The sequence below is a fragment of the Anomalospiza imberbis genome, chromosome 6 (assembly GCF_031753505.1).
Source record: "Anomalospiza imberbis isolate Cuckoo-Finch-1a 21T00152 chromosome 6, ASM3175350v1, whole genome shotgun sequence".
NCBI lineage: Eukaryota > Metazoa > Chordata > Aves > Passeriformes > Viduidae > Anomalospiza > Anomalospiza imberbis.
This window is the reverse complement of record NC_089686.1, coordinates 57,344,148-57,363,006: the sequence shown is the minus strand read 5'-3', so window position 1 is coordinate 57,363,006 and position 18,859 is coordinate 57,344,148. Positions and strand designations below refer to the sequence as shown.

The 18,859-nt window shown below is 43.7% G+C and overlaps 1 protein-coding gene across 2 annotated transcripts in view; it reads left to right on the top strand.

The window, feature by feature from the left end:
* The first annotated feature begins 4,476 nt into the window (after positions 1 to 4,476).
* SWAP70 (switching B cell complex subunit SWAP70) overlaps positions 4,477 to 18,859 on the top strand; it is a 35,837-nt gene continuing 21,454 nt past the window's right edge. Inside the window, exons 1-3 of one of the 2 annotated variants that reach the window (XM_068194620.1) lie at positions 4,477 to 4,695; positions 12,828 to 12,968; positions 18,176 to 18,349. In XM_068194620.1, coding sequence (XP_068050721.1) covers positions 4,597 to 4,695; positions 12,828 to 12,968; positions 18,176 to 18,349 — 414 coding nt within the window. In that variant the 5' untranslated portion in view covers positions 4,477 to 4,596. Of the gene's footprint in view, positions 4,696 to 6,385; positions 6,422 to 12,827; positions 12,969 to 18,175; positions 18,350 to 18,859 lie in introns of those variants that run through there. The other variant, XM_068194621.1, reaches the window with a different exon arrangement.

Genomic DNA, 18,859 nt, shown 5'->3' with positions numbered 1-18,859 from the left:
CATGTGAATAAACAGTAGAAAACTATAGTGAAATAGGTGTGCCTTGCTGTAATCCCTTTAAAGATGGCTCTGAAAGTCTTAGAAGTGAATGGAAGATTCTTTTTTTTTCTTTTTTTTTTTTTCCTAGGAGAGACTAAACTGCCATTCTGAGATAGCATCTGCTGCTGCTTCCTGTTTCACCTAAAACTACTGAAGTATTTTAAACTAAAAAAAAAAAAAAAGACAAATTCCTCAGATGGCTTGAGAATTGGATCATGCTATTATGTCAAATGTACTTAATGCTTTTTATAATCTTCCCCAATGTTTCCTTGAGATGTTTTAAGGCAGGAGCAGTCTATTCAGAAACTAACACATTGATAATAAACCCCAGCATTTGCTTCAGTTTTATTTTCTCCTGAAACATTGCTGTGAAGTGGCAGATATTGGAAACACAGTTTGCTGCAAAGTTGCCTTAATGGTCTTCAATTTCTGTTTGCTTCCATTTAGTTTTCCTGTGGAGGATGAAAATGACTGTTCTGGCCAAGGCTGGGAAGATTTTCCCTGGGCTAACAATGAGCAGGGAACTGAAGTGCCGGAATTCTTTCCTTGATGTCAGTTTAACTGACTCAGTGGCATAAAACAAAATTAGTAACGGTTCAAGTGCGTAATCTTTCCTCTGGTTAGAACTTCCCTGACAAATACTTATTATTTGGCTAACAAGGAGTAATTAAGCCTCTGCAAAGAAGACCAAGAGAAAAGTGATTGACCCCTCAAGGCTGAGCCTCAGCAGGGTCTAACTAAAGCTCCTTCCTGAAACTGTGAGTCACTCTGTGAGACCGAGCCAGTTTTCCCTCCCCTCAGTCATGTTTTTAACTGTGGTGAGGAAACAAAATTAAAATAAGCACAGATTTTAAATGAAGTTGCTGAGCTCTCTGACAACTTTCAGGAAAAGCAGAAGTATGTGAAGTTGCATCAGAACTTGCTTTTGTACCAGGCAAGCAATTTAGAGTTTAAGTAGTGCTATCAAGGGTTTCTTGGTTAAGTGTGATTGCTGTTAATTAATGGTTAATGGATTACATGTCAATCTTATCTTCAAAGGTTCAGAATGTAAAGTCTTTGATAAGCAAAGATCCAGATTAGCATATCAAAATAGAAGAGTTCCCTAAAATAACTCGCGCTTTGGGTGTGGATGCAGTTAGTCCTGTAACTTTGTTAAAGCTATTTTGGGTAAGCATAAAAAACAAAGGTTTCTTTCCACAGTAAGTTTGCCTGAACATGAACTTCACTTTAGCTGGTTTTTCTGTTAGTTCAATCCTATAAAAACACTGAGGATTTAAATGTGAGTATGGCTATATAAAATCATGTGCTAGGTTTAAGCACAACTTGTAAGCATCCTCTTGATTAACCTAGCAAGTGCTGGAGCAGCTGAGAATTGTATAAACCACTCATTTTACTGAAACCTTTAAGCATGGACTGCTAACCTAGTGACCTGAATGGGACTATTTATATTCTGAGTGGAAAACAAATTCTGCTCTGGCCAAGGATTTTAGCATGTCATTTAAATCAGCAGTAACAGAAGCCAGCAAAAAGAATGAAGAGAAAATGAAAAGCAGCACACACGGTTTTAGTGGTTTTTTTCTGGAAGTCTTTTTGTTTGTTTGTTTGATTTGTTGGTTGGTTTTTATATGTGCGGGTGTGGTGGGGTTTCATTGTTTTCTACAATTTGTGGGGCATTTAATTTGGATTTTGTTTTTCCACTCTATTGTTTTTACAAAAAATCCAAACTGCCAAAAAATCACCGAACTCTGTTCAAAGCAGAGATTAAGTCCCTGCCATTAGAAGATTCATGTGTGAACTACATCAATTGCTTTTCTTTAGTGACTTTTCACAGAATCTAGCTGTATTTTAATGCACTTTAGGGTCTTCTGTGTTCACTGGTGACCTTGTGGGTGCTCAGCTACCAACTTATCTGCATATATAAAAGTTGTCTCTTTCCTTCTTAAGTGGAATAGCTGTCTTCTAATTGGAGAAATGCTAATGTATGTTAAGATGGCAGATGTTTCTGTGGTAATAGTAACAGCTATAATGTTAGCAAATCAGATTCATTAGGAAATTTTATCAAAATAATTTTTTATGTCAATCATACAGTTCAGAGTATCCATCTTGAGGAAAGAGCATAAATAATTATTTGTGGATTCCAAAGTCCTGAATAAATTATGGAGCAAAAGGTTAGGAAAAAGGAGGGGAAAAAGGCTGTTAGGGTATGCTCCGTGAATAAGGCAGATTGTGTTTGGCAACTGACCGTGCTGCTTGGAGACTATAACATCTCTAAAGAATAAAAATCTGTGGATGATTGTAGTCTCCATCACATACAGAAAATCAATCTTATGATTTATCACCTATGAGAATTAGAATTGCATCTTGCAGTGGGCTTTGCTGTCTGCTCATCTGCCCTGCTCCTGGCCAGAAGCCCGCTGTACCTGGATGATCATGGTCCATGCAGGTTAGGCCTGTGACTTCCCAGCTTGTGCTGAGCTGTGCTGTCTGTCCAGCCTCCAGGCACACAGGGGACAAATTTCCCTGGCTTATAGTCCCACAGGATTTTTTGGGCGGGTCCTACACGGTACCTGCAATGACACCCCCTGCATGCCCTGCACGTCATCTGAAAATGGCAGCAAAGGGTTCTGGTGTGAACATGTTTTATGTTTGGCCATAGAAACAGTGTACAGAGTTGTCTCCTTGTACAAAAATCCTGTATGAATTGAATGACCAAAATGTTTTCAATTTTCCACGGGCAGGATCTGCGTGACGTGCTGCACCTGGTTGATGCTGGACAGCCCACCTTTCCTGAAGGAATGTAAGGTTATCTACACTGCTCTCTCCATTATAATGTTGGCTGCAATAAATGGTATTTTAAGTGACACTTTAGAATCTGAGTGCCTTTCTTACTGGAATCACAATAAACCAGCAACACCTGGTAAAAAACAGTTGTCAAACTGCCAGAACTATTTCACTTTGAGTGCTATTTTTGTTCTGATGATACAATTGACTGAAGACTAAAATTGGGCAAAACCTAGTTTTTTTCCCCTGCTGTTTATTATGTGTCTTGAGTATGGGATCTTAATGGTTCTGTGTGAAATCCATGAAATTAAAATCTTCAAGTGATCATGGGCTGTGTTCTGTGAATGACAGTCTCAGTGTTCGGAGCAATGTACGTGGTTTACAGAGAGACAGAAAAGTGTGAACTTTTCTTTCAATTGCAGGAAATAGTGCATGCAGGAGTCCTGTTTCTCAGCCTCTGTCAGTAAGTGTCAGAGAGTTTTTTACATTCTAAGACCATGCCCATCATCTCTCACTTCTTCTCCCCCATTGTCCTTTTCTGCAAAATAAGGTCACAGAGATGCTCTCAGTGCGTGGCTCCTGTTTGGGCCTAGGGCTCCAGTGCATTTGGGGTTTGGATCCCGGCTGTGTTGCTGACATGATTTATGGTATTTGCTGCTCAGACTGAAATGCTGAGGACATCCATCAAGATGTACAAAAAGGCCATTCCATTACCTCTTCAGACTGGCTTTGGGGAGAGAATTTTTGGGTAAGTAGACTGACCAAAACAGCACTTAGCCAAAAAAAATAGAGGCTCCATACATGGAAAAAAGACCATTGAGATCACAGCACATACATCATAAATAATAATTTGCTTTTCCTACAACATGCAGAAGACATCATGCATAAATTTATTTTGTTTTAATAAGCTCTGTTGATGTCCTCTCACAGCTGCTGCCCTCACCAGAGCCTATTCCCAACCCACAGCATTAAAGACGACTTAACACAAAAAACCTACCCCAAGCACCCAACAACTCTCAAAAAAACTTCCAACAACACAACTCCTTCCTCTTGGTCATGTTTCGTCTGGCTTCTGCTCTGGAGGTAGTGGAACAGGAGGTTTTTTTTTGCTCTCTCCCAGCACTGCACTGCACTGCACTCCAGCTGTGTGCAGCCTTCCTTCCAAGCTGCTTGTGGGGCAGAAAAATTCCAAGAGGAAAGCTGCTCTCCTTACTCTGAGGTACATCCTACTGGGAACATTGGACCTGAGACTTTCATAAATTCCATTCACAGACTCACCTATATTCCTGTCCTTCAAAAACCCACGATTTTCTAGGGGGGAATTATATTTGTAGAGACACCAAAGTATCAGGCTCACTGATATATTCACGACAGCCTTCATTACCGTGTAGTGCTTATTTTATCTATCCAGTAGCACACCACAACGAGAAGACTTTTATTTACTATCTCATCTAAGGTGAAAACCCTTGAGAGTGTTTTAACGGTGCTGAGGAACACTACAGCGACCAATGTTAATGTACGCACCCATGTCACAGCGAGCCATCAGGAATAAACTGAAAGGGATAAAATCCCGCACTCGTTGTGCATAAAATAAAAGGCAGACCTGCGGTAGGAGAGGCAGCCCGGAGAAGGAGGCCGAGCGGCGCTGCGGGCCGGGGCCGGGCCGGGGCGGGACGCGGCTGCCGGGGCGGCGCCAGCGGGGCCGGGCCGCGCCCCCGGGGCCGGCGCAGGCCGGGGCACAGCGGCGGCAGCGGCGGCGGCGGGAGCGGGCCGGCCATGGTGGGGCTCAAGGAGGAGCTGCTCAAGTCCATCTGGCACGCCTTCACCGCCCTCGACCTCGACCGCAGCGGGAAGGTCTCCAAGTCCCAGCTCAAGGCAAGCGGGGGGCGGCCAGCCCGGTGGGGTGCGAGGGGTCGGTCCCCGCCGAGCGCTGACGCCGCGGGCGCGGGGCGCGGGCTGGGACCTGCCTGCGGCCGCCGCCTCTGGCGGCGCACGGGCGCTCGCTTTCGGGAGTAAACGCTGTAAATCGCGTCTTCCCCACCGCTCGTCCCACGGCACCGCTGTCCCTGCGGGCCCCGGCCGCCTCCGTCCCGCGGGGGGCTGGCGTGGACCTGTCCTGGAGCCCGGGCAGGCTGATTTTCATTCCGCTCCGTCCTCCCCGAGATGTCAGCGCACAAGCCCTTGTTGTGCTTCTGCTCCGCTCTCAACCACGTGTCCTTGCTACCCTTTCTGGCCAAAATCTTTAGTGGGGTAGCCGCAAGGTCCCATCTATAGGGGTTGGCCGCGTCCAAGTGAAATTCACGGCTTGCCAAGGGGAGAGAGAGGTTCCACAGTGCCCTCTTATTTGGATATAAACAGGAGAATTAGTCAAGAGGCTCCAAGTGTGTCATTCTTTCCTTAGCTTATACGCTGATGTAGTGTTTGTGCTCTTAAAAGAGCTCTCAGGCAGCTCGCTGAATCCAGTCCATCTTGGCCCTGCTTTATGGGACCGTCTTGGCCTGGGAATAATAGCAGGAATCTGGCTAAATAAATATTTTGAATAAGAACGCAACACCTGTTGACATTCGAGACTGTGGGTCCTTGTGCTCGGTGCTGGGGCTGCCTGGGCCGCAGCAATTAGCCGAGGTTTGCGCCTTTGGTGGCATTAACTCCACGAGCGATAGTGGCCGTGCTGTGGGCGCTGTTTCCGAGCGTGCCTGGTCGCTCATGGAGTTTATTTTTAGCATTATGTAATGAGGGTCCGGACCTGGCAGAGTGCTGCAAGCAGCCTGTTCCTCTTCTCCTTTTCTTCTGCTGGGGTGATCGGCTGTGAGATAGAGCCAAACTCGGCCAGAAGTGACTGCGGGCAGGATCCAGGCCAGACGCCAGACCTGGCTGTGACCTCGAGCTGAAAACGTGTGCAGGTCCTGGGTTTTTCACAGCGGGTGTCAGTGAAAGTCAGTGTTTTTTGCAGAGAAGCTTTTATTATTTTTTTTTAATCGTCCTGCTTTTTTATAGGAATCCTGTTTTCCTGCCATGCTGCCGACCACACCTGGTGTGCTCCATGCACTCACCTGAGGTGTCTGCAGATGTGTCGTCCTGCAGGCCAGTGCAAAACCTCTCGTGGTCTGCAGGTGCTGGCCTGAATGAAATGGCTAAAGAAGCTGCCAGCGTGCTGGTGGGCTGGTACAGTGTCATCCGAAAAAGCAGGACCTTGTGTGTTTGTGCAGTTCTGTCTGTGACATAAAGGCTCCTGTGGGAAGTGTCAGGTGGAGGATCTGGAAGTGCAGAAACAAGTCTGAAATGAGGTTGCCACCTTCTCCTGCGGCCACCAAGAATTAGTTTTCAGGAGGGAGTGGAGGGTGTTCTTACATAGACTTTTTGTGGCAAATGCTGATGCGGTGCCAAACTGATGGTCCTACTGGGGAGAGAAGGTGTGCAGGGTGGCAGTAGCCCCACAGGGTTAAAAAGGGCAGGTAGGACATCAAAAGAGAAGTTCCTGTATGATAGAGATAGGACTGTGTTGTCCTTAGAAGGTATTTCCTAATGAAGTGTTTCCCATCATCATGAGGAAGATACAGCACTCCTGTAAAATGGAGCGATGATGCTTGGAGATGAACAGGTTAGTAGAGATCTCTGACATTAGAAAAATATGCTTAATAATTGAGTGGAATGCTGTTTTTAAAACTGATAAAAACCTTTTTGTTTTGTGAGAATGGCAGTGCTGTAGCCTGCTGAACTCTTCCCTTCTCAGTAAGAAAACCTTCTGGCCATGTGTCTTTAGTTTGTAAAGTCCAGTAAAAGGTGGTGCCATCACATTGCAGGGAAGTTCCTAAGGATAATATGTTTGCTTGTTAAAGGGAGTGATTTTTAGTTACTCTGCCTAGAAGTGACCTTTGATCCTTCCATAAAAATAAATAATTAACTTTAAATACTATGAGAAAAATAAATATATGTGTATGTGTTCTGTAGTTGAGGCCCTACTGCTAAGGGTTTGCATCACACATTTGATTTCAGTAGATCTAGAGCAGATGGATGGATTGAGTCATTTTGGTCTGTTTCGTAGTGTGGAGAAACAGCAAGTGCTTGAGGGCAAGAACGGGACTTGCTTGGAATAGTAAGGATGTCATGTCTTTTATCCATTTGTATCTTTTGTATATGTTCTGAGCTGCTGAGAGAGGAGACGGTCAGATCAGTCCTCTGTGTAATTTTGAATGTTGTCTTCTTCCAGTATGCACTGATTTTTTTTGTTTGTTTATTTGTGTTTTTCTACTTTTTTTCAACTGGTAGTCTTCAGAAGTTCTACTGTTATGCTGGCTGCAGCTCTTAGTCTTTTTTTTTTTCCACGTCAGCAGAAACATTTGTGTATTCTGTTCTTAAATTACAGCTTAAAAACTGGACACAGTCATTGTTTTGCCAGTGTGTTTTTTGGCACGTTCAAACACTGATACAGCAAGGCTCAGGTGTAGGTTCTGTGTACACAGTTACAGCTGCTGCTGCGATTCCAACACGAGCTACATGCAAATTGCTTCTTTTCCTACACTTACATCCAATTTAATCTTTCTTGCAACCGGCAGTTTTAAAATTAACTTGTTTTAGAAGTTTTTCTAAGGTACCAGCATTAAATCCGCTTTTCATCTGGATCTTGAAATAATGTAATTTTAAATACAGTTCCACTTCACAGCCAGCAAAACTGCTTGTAGTGTGTGTGTGTATGATTGGATCTTGGAAAAATCCACCAATTAGTTTTGACACACTCTCTGGAAGCTCTTCCACACGTTGCTTTGTTACTGTCTCTGCTTAGGCAGTGGGTTTATTTTGGTGTTCTTGTTTTACATGCTACATTGGGCTGTATTTTCTGAATCTTGGACTCCTGGATGCTATCTGCAGAATGTGGATGGTAGCCACATGTGAAAATACTGTCTCATTCAGGCCTGTATTATAATTTTGGGTGACCAAAGCTACTTGTCAGGCTTAGAAAATTCATACTGGTCTGTTCTTATATCTGGGGTGTTATAGGCTTATTGTACCTCTTACATTTGCTTTGCCTTTGCCCTAGATGAGAAGTTGGTGGCCTGTGGGAAGAGGAAGAATGGTGTAATCAGGGGTGAGAGGGGTGGTCTGACCACGGAGGAAGACCTTGAACAATGCAGTGAGGCAGGGGCAGGGGTGGGAGCCTGCACCGAGTGGGCAGGACCCCGGCCGGACAATCGGCTTTGTGCAGCGGTGCAGGGCAGTAGGAAATTAGTCACTGTGACTCACGGGGACAGGTCCTGCTCTGGGGCTCAAAGTGTGTGTATTAGGGTAGCCGTGAGCTGTGCTGTCCGTGAGGTGTGAGAGAGGGATGCTGTTGTGCCAGGAAAGCCCAGGCAGCCTGTAGACTAAAACAGGGAGCTTGAGGAAATGACCGGGCCATGAGGCTGTGCTTGAGAGGAGCAGCTGCCAGTGGATCAGCAGCCTGTTGAACCTCGAGCCAGCCTGTGCCCAGGTGGCCAAGAAGGCCAATGGCATCCTGGCCTGGATCAGCAATAGTGTGGCCAGCAGGGCAGGGATTGTCCCCTGTGCTGGGCACTGGTGAGGCCACACCTCAAGTGCTGTGTCCAGTTCTGGGCCCCGCAGTTTAGGACGGACATTGAGGTGCTGGAGCAAGTCCAGAAGAGGGCAACAAAGGTAGTCAAGTGTCTGGAGCACAAGTCCTGCGAGGAGCAGCTGAGGGAGCTGGGGGTGTTCAGCCTGGAGAAAAGGGGGCTCAGCGGTGACCTTATCACTCCACAACTGCCTGAAGAGAGCTTGTAGCCAGGTGGGGATTGGGCTTTTCTTCCAGGCAACCAGCAAGAGGACAAAAGCTTAAGCTGCACCACAGGAGGTTCAGGTCGGACATTAGGAAGAATCTTTTCACAGAGGAGCTGATAGATATTGGAATGGGCTGCCCAGGGAGGTGATGGAGTCTCAGGAGGTGTGGAAGGAAAGACTGGTCGTGGCACTCAGTGCCATGGTCTGGTTGACATGGTGGTGTTTGGTCATAGGGTGGACTTGATGATCTCAGAGGTTTTCTTCAGCCTAATGGATTCTGTGATTCTGTTTTGTCAGGGAAGATTTAGAAGAAAAGTGCGGTACAGGGAGTATGTTTACAAGGAGCTCTTCCTGAGGGCTGGGAGCCCCAGGACAGAAAGGCAATTCCCTCGGCTACTTGGGCAGATGCAGGCAGACACCAGGATGTGACTGGAGGCCAAGGGGGATTGTGCAGATGATGAAGGCAAAAGGAAGGGTGAGGTTGTTGAAAATGGTGATGAGGGGTGTGCAAGTGCCCAGGGGTGAAAGGAGCGACTGAAGGAACGGGAGCTGATGTGGGCGAAGAGCATAAGTGTCAGGAATGTGGAGGCTGAGTTGGAATACACTCATCCAGCTGGGAAAGAGGCTGCTGCAGTAACCCTGACATTAAATAATGAGGTTTCAGATGGGGTATGTGCTACCTGAGAGGATAAGGAAGCTGGACCTCGGGGGTGTGATGATGCAGGATATGTTGTGTGTACGGTGTACCCTGGATGAAAAGACCTGGTGCTTGTGACAAGGGGCTTATATGATGCTACTTTTAATACTGGTCATAAAAGAAAAAGGGAAAGTGCTTGTGAGTAGCCTTATTTTGGCTGGCTGTCTGGCTGCTGACATGGATGTTAGGGAGAGATGAGCCAAGAATGTCTTGGAATGAATTCACACAAAGCCACTGAATAGAGCTGTTGGGATCTGGGATGCCAACATTTTAAAATCTGAAAAAGAGATGGGGAGTGGGAAGACCCCCCTTGAAAGATGGAAAAAAAAAAAAAAGAGAAAACTACCAAGAAGCTGACAATAGCTGCTGCAGGATTAGTCTGCCCTGGTAATGCTCCCACTGTCACCTGGGCCAAATTTTTGTTACTGAGCAGTAAGTAGTCTAGCAGATCCTCCCTCTCCCTGTAGAAATGCAGATCACTTTTACTGAGACATGGTTAAATGAAACTACTCAGATGATAACAATTCAACACTTGCTGAAAGTTTTGGAAAATGGGAGCTCAAAAGGGGAGCAGCTCTGGCAGAGTAGACCTGAAAGTAAAGCAGCACGAATCAGGGCATACATAAAGTAAATCCAAAGTCTGTGATGACCTTTGGCATTCAGCTTGCTTGTATTTGTATTTGGAGCAGAACACTTCCAGTGCTCCCAGGGAAAGATGAGATGGCACCCATCTTTCTTAAAAACTTTTCCTTGAAAGTGAAGGAGTTGTTGTACCTGGAGTGCACTGGTGTCATGAACCCCCTGCAGGCTGCCTGTGCTGTCTCAGACCCCAGTTTGGGGACCCCCATGTGCTGCAGCAGAGCTGAGTCTCTGGGCTGGGGCAGGAGCTGGCTTTGGCATGAAGGTAAATTGTTAAATGTGGCATCCAGAGCATGATAAATGTGGAAGGAGAAAGCTGCCTAGCAGCCCTGGGGGAATAATCCTGACTGGTGCAAAGCTTCCTCATGGTTGATGCAGCTTCTGCAAGGCGATTCTTTTGTACCCCACTTCGTCTAGTCCTCAGCTACTTGTTGGGGTTTTTTAAATTATTAATTAACACAATCTTCTGGTCCAGATAATGTGATTTGAGAGAACAAAACCAAACCAAGTGAGACCTCAGGGCAGAGTTTTTCTGGCTTACCCTGCACGTGAAGACTTCAGCTGGCGCTTGGCCACGTTGGAGAATGGCAGGCTTTGGCAGGCACCGAGGAATTTCCTGAGTTATGAAAAGAGAGCACTGGGCACCAGAGAGATTGCAGATAAGGCAGATCTTAGAAAATCATTGAAAGTAGAATTCTTTCCTGGTAAGTTGGTCACTTGATGTGGAAAGCACCTAGGTTTCTGACAGCCCAAGCACAGCAAGAACACCAAAAAAGGGAGAAGGCAAATATGTAGAAAGGACATGATAAGAAAGTATTTTATCAAGACTTTTTAATTTACTTTGGTAGTAAGCTGAAATCGGTCGTGCTTTCAGAACATTTTTATTAACTGAGTATTTTTTTAGTCATAGTATTAGCAACTCCAGTGTGGTTGGAAACCAGTGATCATCTCTCTCTCTTTCTCTCAGAAATTCAAGAATCCCTCCGGCTTCTATAAATAACAGAAGAAGCCTTAAATAGAAGGGGAAGCACACAAGATAGTACATTCCCCCAACCCCATATGTAAATCACATGGACCCAAATACTTGATCTGGTTGGAGACAAGGATGGATTGAAGTGAAATACACTGTTGATGGAGAGTGGTGTGAAATGTGATAACTTCTAAATGCTCTTTTGCTGATCTGGGAAGTGCAGGTTTTGTTGCACTAGGGCAGATGCTGTTGTTTAACTCTTTATAAATTTCTAGACCTTATTAGCTCTAATGCCTTAGTGTTAGCATACATCTGTGCAAATATGTATTTCTCATGGAAATGTCTCCTTTCCTGAAAGCAAGTTTAACTTTGGAGGTATGTAGAGAAGAATTCTCTGAACTGAATATACATCTTGGACTATCTTTGTAATATTTCTGCTAACTAGCACTTAGATTCTGCTGTCTCCTTATCATGCATCAGAATAGCAAATGTACATTTTCTTTTTTATTGGGGGTAGGTGGGTGGGGGAAAGCCCAGACATTTTAAGTGTGTAGCTTTGGTTTGATTTCCTAGGCTTTGACAACTTCAGACTTTCACTTCTTCTTTTACAACTACTTCATCTTTGACCATCTTTTATGTCTACTCACCTAAATAGACATGCTTATAAGTTTTCTGCACATTTGGTTTTTTTTTTTTTACTGTTTTCTCATTGCATAATTTTGGTCTGTTTTTAAAAATTCAATATAAAACCCACAAAATTCAGTTGTCGAATTTAGTTATTGATTTAAAAAAAATAATAGCACTGGCAGCATACCTTTTGAAGAGATGTGATGTGTTTTACCTTTGTGTAATTTTTTAGCTGTATTTTTTGCCTTTTTTACATTTTTTTCCACGCAAACCGTGGCAGGGTGTGTAATATTAAATCCTTAACCCAGCTCATGTTGGTGGTACATGATCTTCAGAGGCTCAGCTCTGCATCCTGCCAAGGGGTGATGTGGGCAGCCTGTTACAGGTCTGACCCAGCTCCTGACAGTGTGGACAGCCAAAGGGAGGGATGGTGCTTTGCTGTTTTTTTGGAAGTTCTGGTGGCACAGGAGTTGCTACTGCCCAGGCTCTGCCTTCATGTTGGTATTGAGGTGTTGGTCTGTGCTTGCCAAGCTCAGCTGAAGAACTTGAGATGTGTTGGCTAGTTAGTTTTTAGTAATTCAGTACTTCCTTAAAATTAGTCAAGCGTGTAGTCTCTTCTTGAAGGTCATTTCTCAAGAACAGACATGAATGTTAGTGGGAGTCAAGTTCGTGACACACTTCATGCAAATAGCTTTTAAAATAAAAATTTGAGAAGCACACCTAAACCCTTCCTCTTTCTGTAGCATTACTTTCCTTTGCCAACTGAAACATGGGGTCTATGTGGAGAAGCAGCCCAAAAGCAAGCAGATGAGAGAAATCCATAGTTAATGCTTTAATATGAATAGTCTTTTCTTTGTAAACTAAAGCTACATACTGAGTTGTTTTCTTTGTTACTCATTTTCACTAGATAGAAATATTTATATTTTCAAAGGCTAGGTGTTTGTGGTTGTTTTGATAGCTATCTGACTGCACTCTGCAAATATTATTCTGGTGTTCTTGCATGCCTCTCCTGCTTTTCAGCTGCATGGGGATATATGTACAAAGGGGAGCCTGTGTAGCTGCATTTGTAGCTCTCTAGGGCTGGGCCTCTCTGTGCTCACATTGCTTCTGTAACAATCAACTCTCTGAAACCATCAAATCAGAATTTTTTTAGTTACGTTTTGCAAAACTTTGTGGGGCAGAACTTGTGGTGACATCAAAGTGTCATTTTGCACATGGTTTGGGAGTCACAGGTCTGCTCTGGAGGGAGCACACCATGGTTAAGGCTGACAGCAGTGTCACTGGTTTCTCTTCTGTCCTCAGGTCCTTTCTCACAACTTGTGCACAGTGTTAAACGTTCCTCATGATCCAGTGGCCTTGGAAGAGCACTTCAGGGACGATGACGAAGGACCAGTTTCCAATCAGGGTTACATGCCTTATCTAAACAAATTCATCTTGGAAAAGGTAAGTTAGGAATTCTCGCGTTCTGTGCTTTCTTGTAAGCTTTTGTTGTTAGAGTGTCTTTGTGGTAACTGGTGCCTGCAGGAGGCTGAAGACGCTTGTTGGGAGCGTGTCTGTGGGGTCCTCATAGGGTGGCTACTCTGGAGAGCCTGTGCCTAAAAATAGAGAAGGGTGTGCTCTTCTCTACCTCTTCTCTCCTTGATTTCTATTTCCTGTTACATCTGGCCCTTGCCTAAGCTGTGTTCATGCAGAACTGTGCTCATATTAATAAAGTGTAGGCACACAGTTTGTGGGGATTGGGAGCGGGGCTGGGGCCGAGCCTCATCCCCAGTGGGCACAGCTGTGAGAAGCAGGTGAGCAGCACTGCCAGCAATGAGCCATGGAGTGCCCAGGTGCACTGAGCAACCACCAAAGGGAGCAGAGGGCACACAGGGGCACTGCATGAGCAGTGAGGGCTATTGAAAGGTTGGGCTGAAGGACACACAGGTGCAGTGCATGAGCAGTGAGGGCTATTGAAAGGTTGGGCTGAAGGACACACAGGTGCAGTGCATGAGCAGTGAGGGCTATTGAAAGGTTGGGCTGAAGGACACACAGGTGCAGTGCATGAGCAGTGAGGGCTATTGAAAGGTTGGGCTGAAGGACACACAGGGGCACTGCATGAGCAGTGAGGGCTATTGAAAGGTTGGGCTGAAGGACGAGAAGGGCAGATGCTTGCAGCCTTATGATATTGTATGGTGATACTCTGTGTATTGTGGCTGTCTCTGCTGTGACAATAAAGCTCCTCAACCTGAATTTATCTGAAAGTGTCTGGGAGCTATAGGTTGCCCCTCTTTATACTGCAGCTATAACAGAATACTGTCACAGACTCCTTTGCAAACAGAAAGGGTAAAAATATCTTCACTATTTGTCACAAAGTACTTGAATAAGTAGATCCCTTCAGAGAGTTACAGTGGGTGACATTAGGGTGTGTTGTGAAGTTCTGTCTTCCAAGTTCTTTCCTTTCATGTCTGAGTATTCTTCAGTCTTCTGTCGTGCCTTATTTCAGGAGAAACTCTGGAAAGCCAGCAGGGCTGTCCCCTCCTCTCCCCTCCTCTCTTCTCCATCGTGTTCTAAAATATGTGGTCACTGGGTTGGAAAGTTAGGAAGCCCCAAACAATGATCTTCCTGCTTTTTTTCTGTCTTCTGTTCACGTACTGGGCTGAACAGCAAAAGCAGCTCACATGATGGTAGAAACATCGGCTTCAACACCACTGATTTCTTGTACACTTGAGGGCCAGCCCCAGAAACCCTCAAACTTTGATGTTGTGGCTGCAGAGATACAGAGCTGTTTGCTCTCATTTGTTATGTGAAGAAGTCCTGAACTGACATACTGCCCAGAAGTCCAATGCAGCAATTGCAGATGATGCAAACTCCTCAGCCCCATTTGCTGATTTCTACTCCTTCCTTTAATAGTGGTGGAAAAAGTGATATATTTAATGCAGTCTGGCAGCTTATATCTAGCAAAGACTTACCAGCTTCTCTGCCTCTCTAGTCTGTGTTTCTCTCTCACCCAAAGAGTATGAGAGACATCCCAAGAGTGTCCTGTTTGATGTTGTGGGAGTTGTTGCCCTTTAATACACGTAAAGGTACCTCATTATTGTCTTGGTTGTTTGAGGCTGAAGAATCCTGCTTTGTCCCTGAGAAGTTGTGACAGCCTTTCTGCTTCATCTTGGCTGTCTGAGATCCTGTGGAGACCAAGCAGTCTTTTTTCCCAAATTATGGGAAAAAAGAAAAGGCCTTAATTTATTTTGACCAAAGGATTACAGTGGGAGAGGCTGAACCACAGTGGGTTAATACTCTTTGTAGACAGTAGCAAGCAAATTAAATAAAGAAAACCCAAAAGAGATATGTATGGCTTTTTCAAATATAAAAATGCTTTATTGTTAAAGGGCATTTCTAGGGAGGATAGTTATGGAAATGAAGAGCAAAATTGCATTTAAGTAACGTTTTTATCTGAAAATGACAGACCTGGATGTGTAAGTAAGTAGGTGTGAAAGGAAGGAGCAAGACTGTGTATAATTTCTTGTTTTGTTTTATTCATATACTGATCTGGCTACCAGTGATTGCCTGATATATCCATAGCATCAGTTAATCTTAAAAGATGAAAGTGTTAAGGAACAGGATTAAATTATCTGTAGCTTCATGTTATTTGATCTTGACTAAATGCTTGTAAACAAGAAAATTAGTGAAGTTGTTTGGACAGAAGGCTGTCTTTTTAAACGGGAAAAATCTTGTCTCTGACTTCTCTTCTTTTGGAGATGAGTTTACATCAGTGCCAAAAGACAACATGCAGTGGGATGAAGTCACTGATTCATTGCGTGTCTCCTTTGTTTAAAACAAACAAACAAACAAAAAGCAAACAAGAATCTCCTTCTTTATTTTTCCAAGGCCCAATCGGTTATTTTAGATGGGGTGATTGTAGAAAAATTGCTGTTAGTATAGTTAAGTAAGCAAAGCTGCTAAAGAAGGAGTGATGCTTTATACCGCAGACACACAGGAATTTCTGAATTTCCAGTCATGCATCTTATAGCAAATTAATTGATTCAAGCAAGAGCCACTGGCTCAAGAAAGGATTTTTAATGTTAAGATATTTTGATTTAAGACATTCATAAGTATTTTATGAATGATTTCTTAAATTTCTTTTAAAACAGTTGTATAACTGTTAGAATTTTATTGAGAGGACTTTGTAATCATTGGAAATAACTTATGTTGTACTCTTAAATGCAGTTGTAACTTTTTAGTTTTTGATGCTGACTTACCCTGCAATAAAGCTTCCTTATATAGAACCAAGGAATCATCAAGAAAGGGACAATTGTGAAGAAAGACATGGTAGTTAAGTGAGGTACATTTTCTACAACTAATTTCTTTTATTCACATAGGTAATTTCAGTAAATGATTTGAGTAATTAGTACTGTCTGATTGATGATTTCCAGTGTTATGCATCTTCTTACTCAGCAGATAGATGTATCTAGAATTTTCTTGCATATGAAACGAAACCTGTCTTGTTCTGTAAATGTCTCTTTCAGGAGGGAGCTGTGATTTGCCAATGTAGTGTCCTCATAATTTGTTTTACTTGGTTCCTTAACCATATTTTAGCATGCTCTGTTATTTGCAATGTATATCTTTAAATACCAATTGGAAATGTTTCTCTTTCAATGATGGCAGTGGTAGTATTTTACAGCAGGCCTTATTCAGAGCAGAGAAGAGTCCTGGTGAGGGGAGACAAAGAAGGACATTGTTCAAACCTCATGTTATCTCATCTTCCAGGCAACTTCATGAATGCAAGTTACACTACCAATGCTTGTTATGTTTTTGGAACTGTAATTTTGGAGAGCCAGGGCTTGTGTGCTGATGTAATTACTGTCCTGAATAATTCCTAAACAGTGTCTCTCTTCTGGATGACACATGGGCCCCACAAAGTCCATTTCAGAAGGAAATCTGGATTCTGAGAAAAGGGCTTACATATCTAAAGTGGGATTGCTGGCCCTGTGAGACCTCTTCCCCTGTGGTAAAATGGTTCTGAAACCTCCTGCTCAACTGGTGCACAGTCCTGGTGGCAGGGACATGCTGCAGGTGACCTGGCCTTCCACAGGAGTGTCTGGGGTGCTGCAGTCCTGCTTTGCTGTGGTAGCAGAACCCGTGCACCACCAGCACATTTCCAAGGTGGAACTGCTCACTGTCAGGGTGGGAAAAGCACTTTTAGAAAAGAAGTCCTGGTTCATTGGGCAGGGTGGAGAGGACACAGAAAAAGCATGGGCAAGAGTAGCCAAGGAGTGAAGTGCTGGCTTACCCTGCGAAGGAGAAGAATGGAGAAGGAGTCCTGACCTCTAGCCCTTCGTCCAGAGGGTGTTTGTCTCTTAGCTGGTGTTTCATTTAAGATCTGTGCTTCTTGTGCAAACGAGACAGATGCTGAACTTGTGGCTGGAGCAGCTCTGGCTCCCACAGCTGCCACCTCATTCAAAGGACAGCCTCTTGCATCTCTACTCACGTTGATGGCCTCTGCAAGCATGCAAAGTCAATGATTTTTGTTCATAGTCTCACTCTCTATGCCTGGAGGCTGTTCTTGTCATCAGGTTGTTTACTTCTTTCTTTTTTTATCTTTTTCCCCCTCTTTTTCCCCTCCACCCACATCAATTCATTGACTTCCCATGTCTGTCACTGAGTGAGCCAGTGTGGCGTGGTCACTGTATTTGACTGCTTACCAGACTGGGTCGGAAATCAGACAGTTTGCATTGGTGCTCTTCAAATACCTGAGATCTGTGGTTTGGCTTATCATTAAACAAATCACTGACCATTACTGGTCTCACTACCACAAGAGGTACAAGAACCAGTTTCTTAGATGTGTTTTCCAAAATCTCAAAGGGGCTTCCATTACAGTGCCAAACATGCCTTAATCAGTAACACATTGGTAAAGAAATAGCATTGCTAAGTTATGGGGAGATAATAAATAGGTTTAATGTTAACGAGGGTTTAAAAACAAAACAGTAAATTAGAGGTCTTGCCTATATAAATAATTCACAGATCTGTAGATGCAGCTGCTAGATATGATAAAGGATAATAAAAACAAGAGGAATTTTTGTATCAATGAGGTGAAGGTTTGCAAGCCTGAGAAAAAGCAAAGGTTTTAAGTGATTTGCATTTGAGGAAAAAAATTATTCTGTGTTTATGAATACTCTGCAGGAATTAGTTTGAGTAACGTGAAGTAAAAAACATACTAAAGGTCCTTCTCAGTTGTTGCTCCAGTATTGCTTTTAGCATATCCACATGTGGATTTGGCTATGCTGGTTTCCAAATTTGCTATATAAAATCTCAGTAAGCCAATACAATAGGAGGGCAGCTGGAACTAAGTTGTGGAGATGGTTTGGAGACTGATGTGCTAGAGGAAACAGAGAGTGCACTGTAGCCTCCTTTCCATGGAGTCAGAGTGTAATTAACTCAACCAGAAATTGGAGGTTGGATGTCAGTTTTGCTAGAGGAATTCCTTATTTTACCCCATGCAGGAAGTCAGCATTTGGTTGTTACAGTGCTCTTTTTGGGCCTTGGTGTTTTGTGCAAACTACAATTTTCTTGCTGCTTTTTGTATGATGAAACCTGATAAACTTTGTCTATTTGCTGTTCTGTGCCATTTGTACATATCAATTTCTTTGTTGTCCTTCAATTTCTTTCTTTAGGTTCAAGGGAACTTTGACAAAGTTGAATTCAACAGAATGTGCTGGACTCTCTGTGCTAAAAAGAACCTCTCTAAAAGTCCTTTGCTGATTAGCGATGAAGATGCATTTAAAGTGTGGGTTATTTTTAACTTCTTGTCAGAGGACAAATACCCTTTAATCATTGTACCTGAGGAGGTAAGAAACAAAAACTTTTTAACACCAATTTGCCTAGTGTCCCAGTTGAACTGTGTTAAGTGTGGTACTCTCTAGAGACTTAAGAGGAAATATTGTGTAATTTAAAATTTTTATTCCCCTCTTTTCGTATTGTAAAGCCTCAGATGCATTTCTCTATCTTCCAGGGTGGATATATGGGGATTTCCACAGGATACTTGAGATATTGATAGCTCTGTGTGTCTGTCATTTAAACAGCCTGGACTAAACAGGATAACAGGACATGCATGGATGTGATCTTTAATCACTGCACTTGCTTATAGGTGGTTACAATTTTACAAGGTCCGTGTGATTCTGAAAAAAAAATGCCCTCATCTGTTCTGTGTTACTGGGACTTGCAAGATGAGTCTTCAGTCTCATATCACCCTCCTGATGGAGAGGACAATACAAAATTTTCTGATGGTGTCTCTTTCTGATAAAACCAGCCAGCCCCTGAACACTCTTGCTTGAAACGTCTGAAGGAATAATACCAGA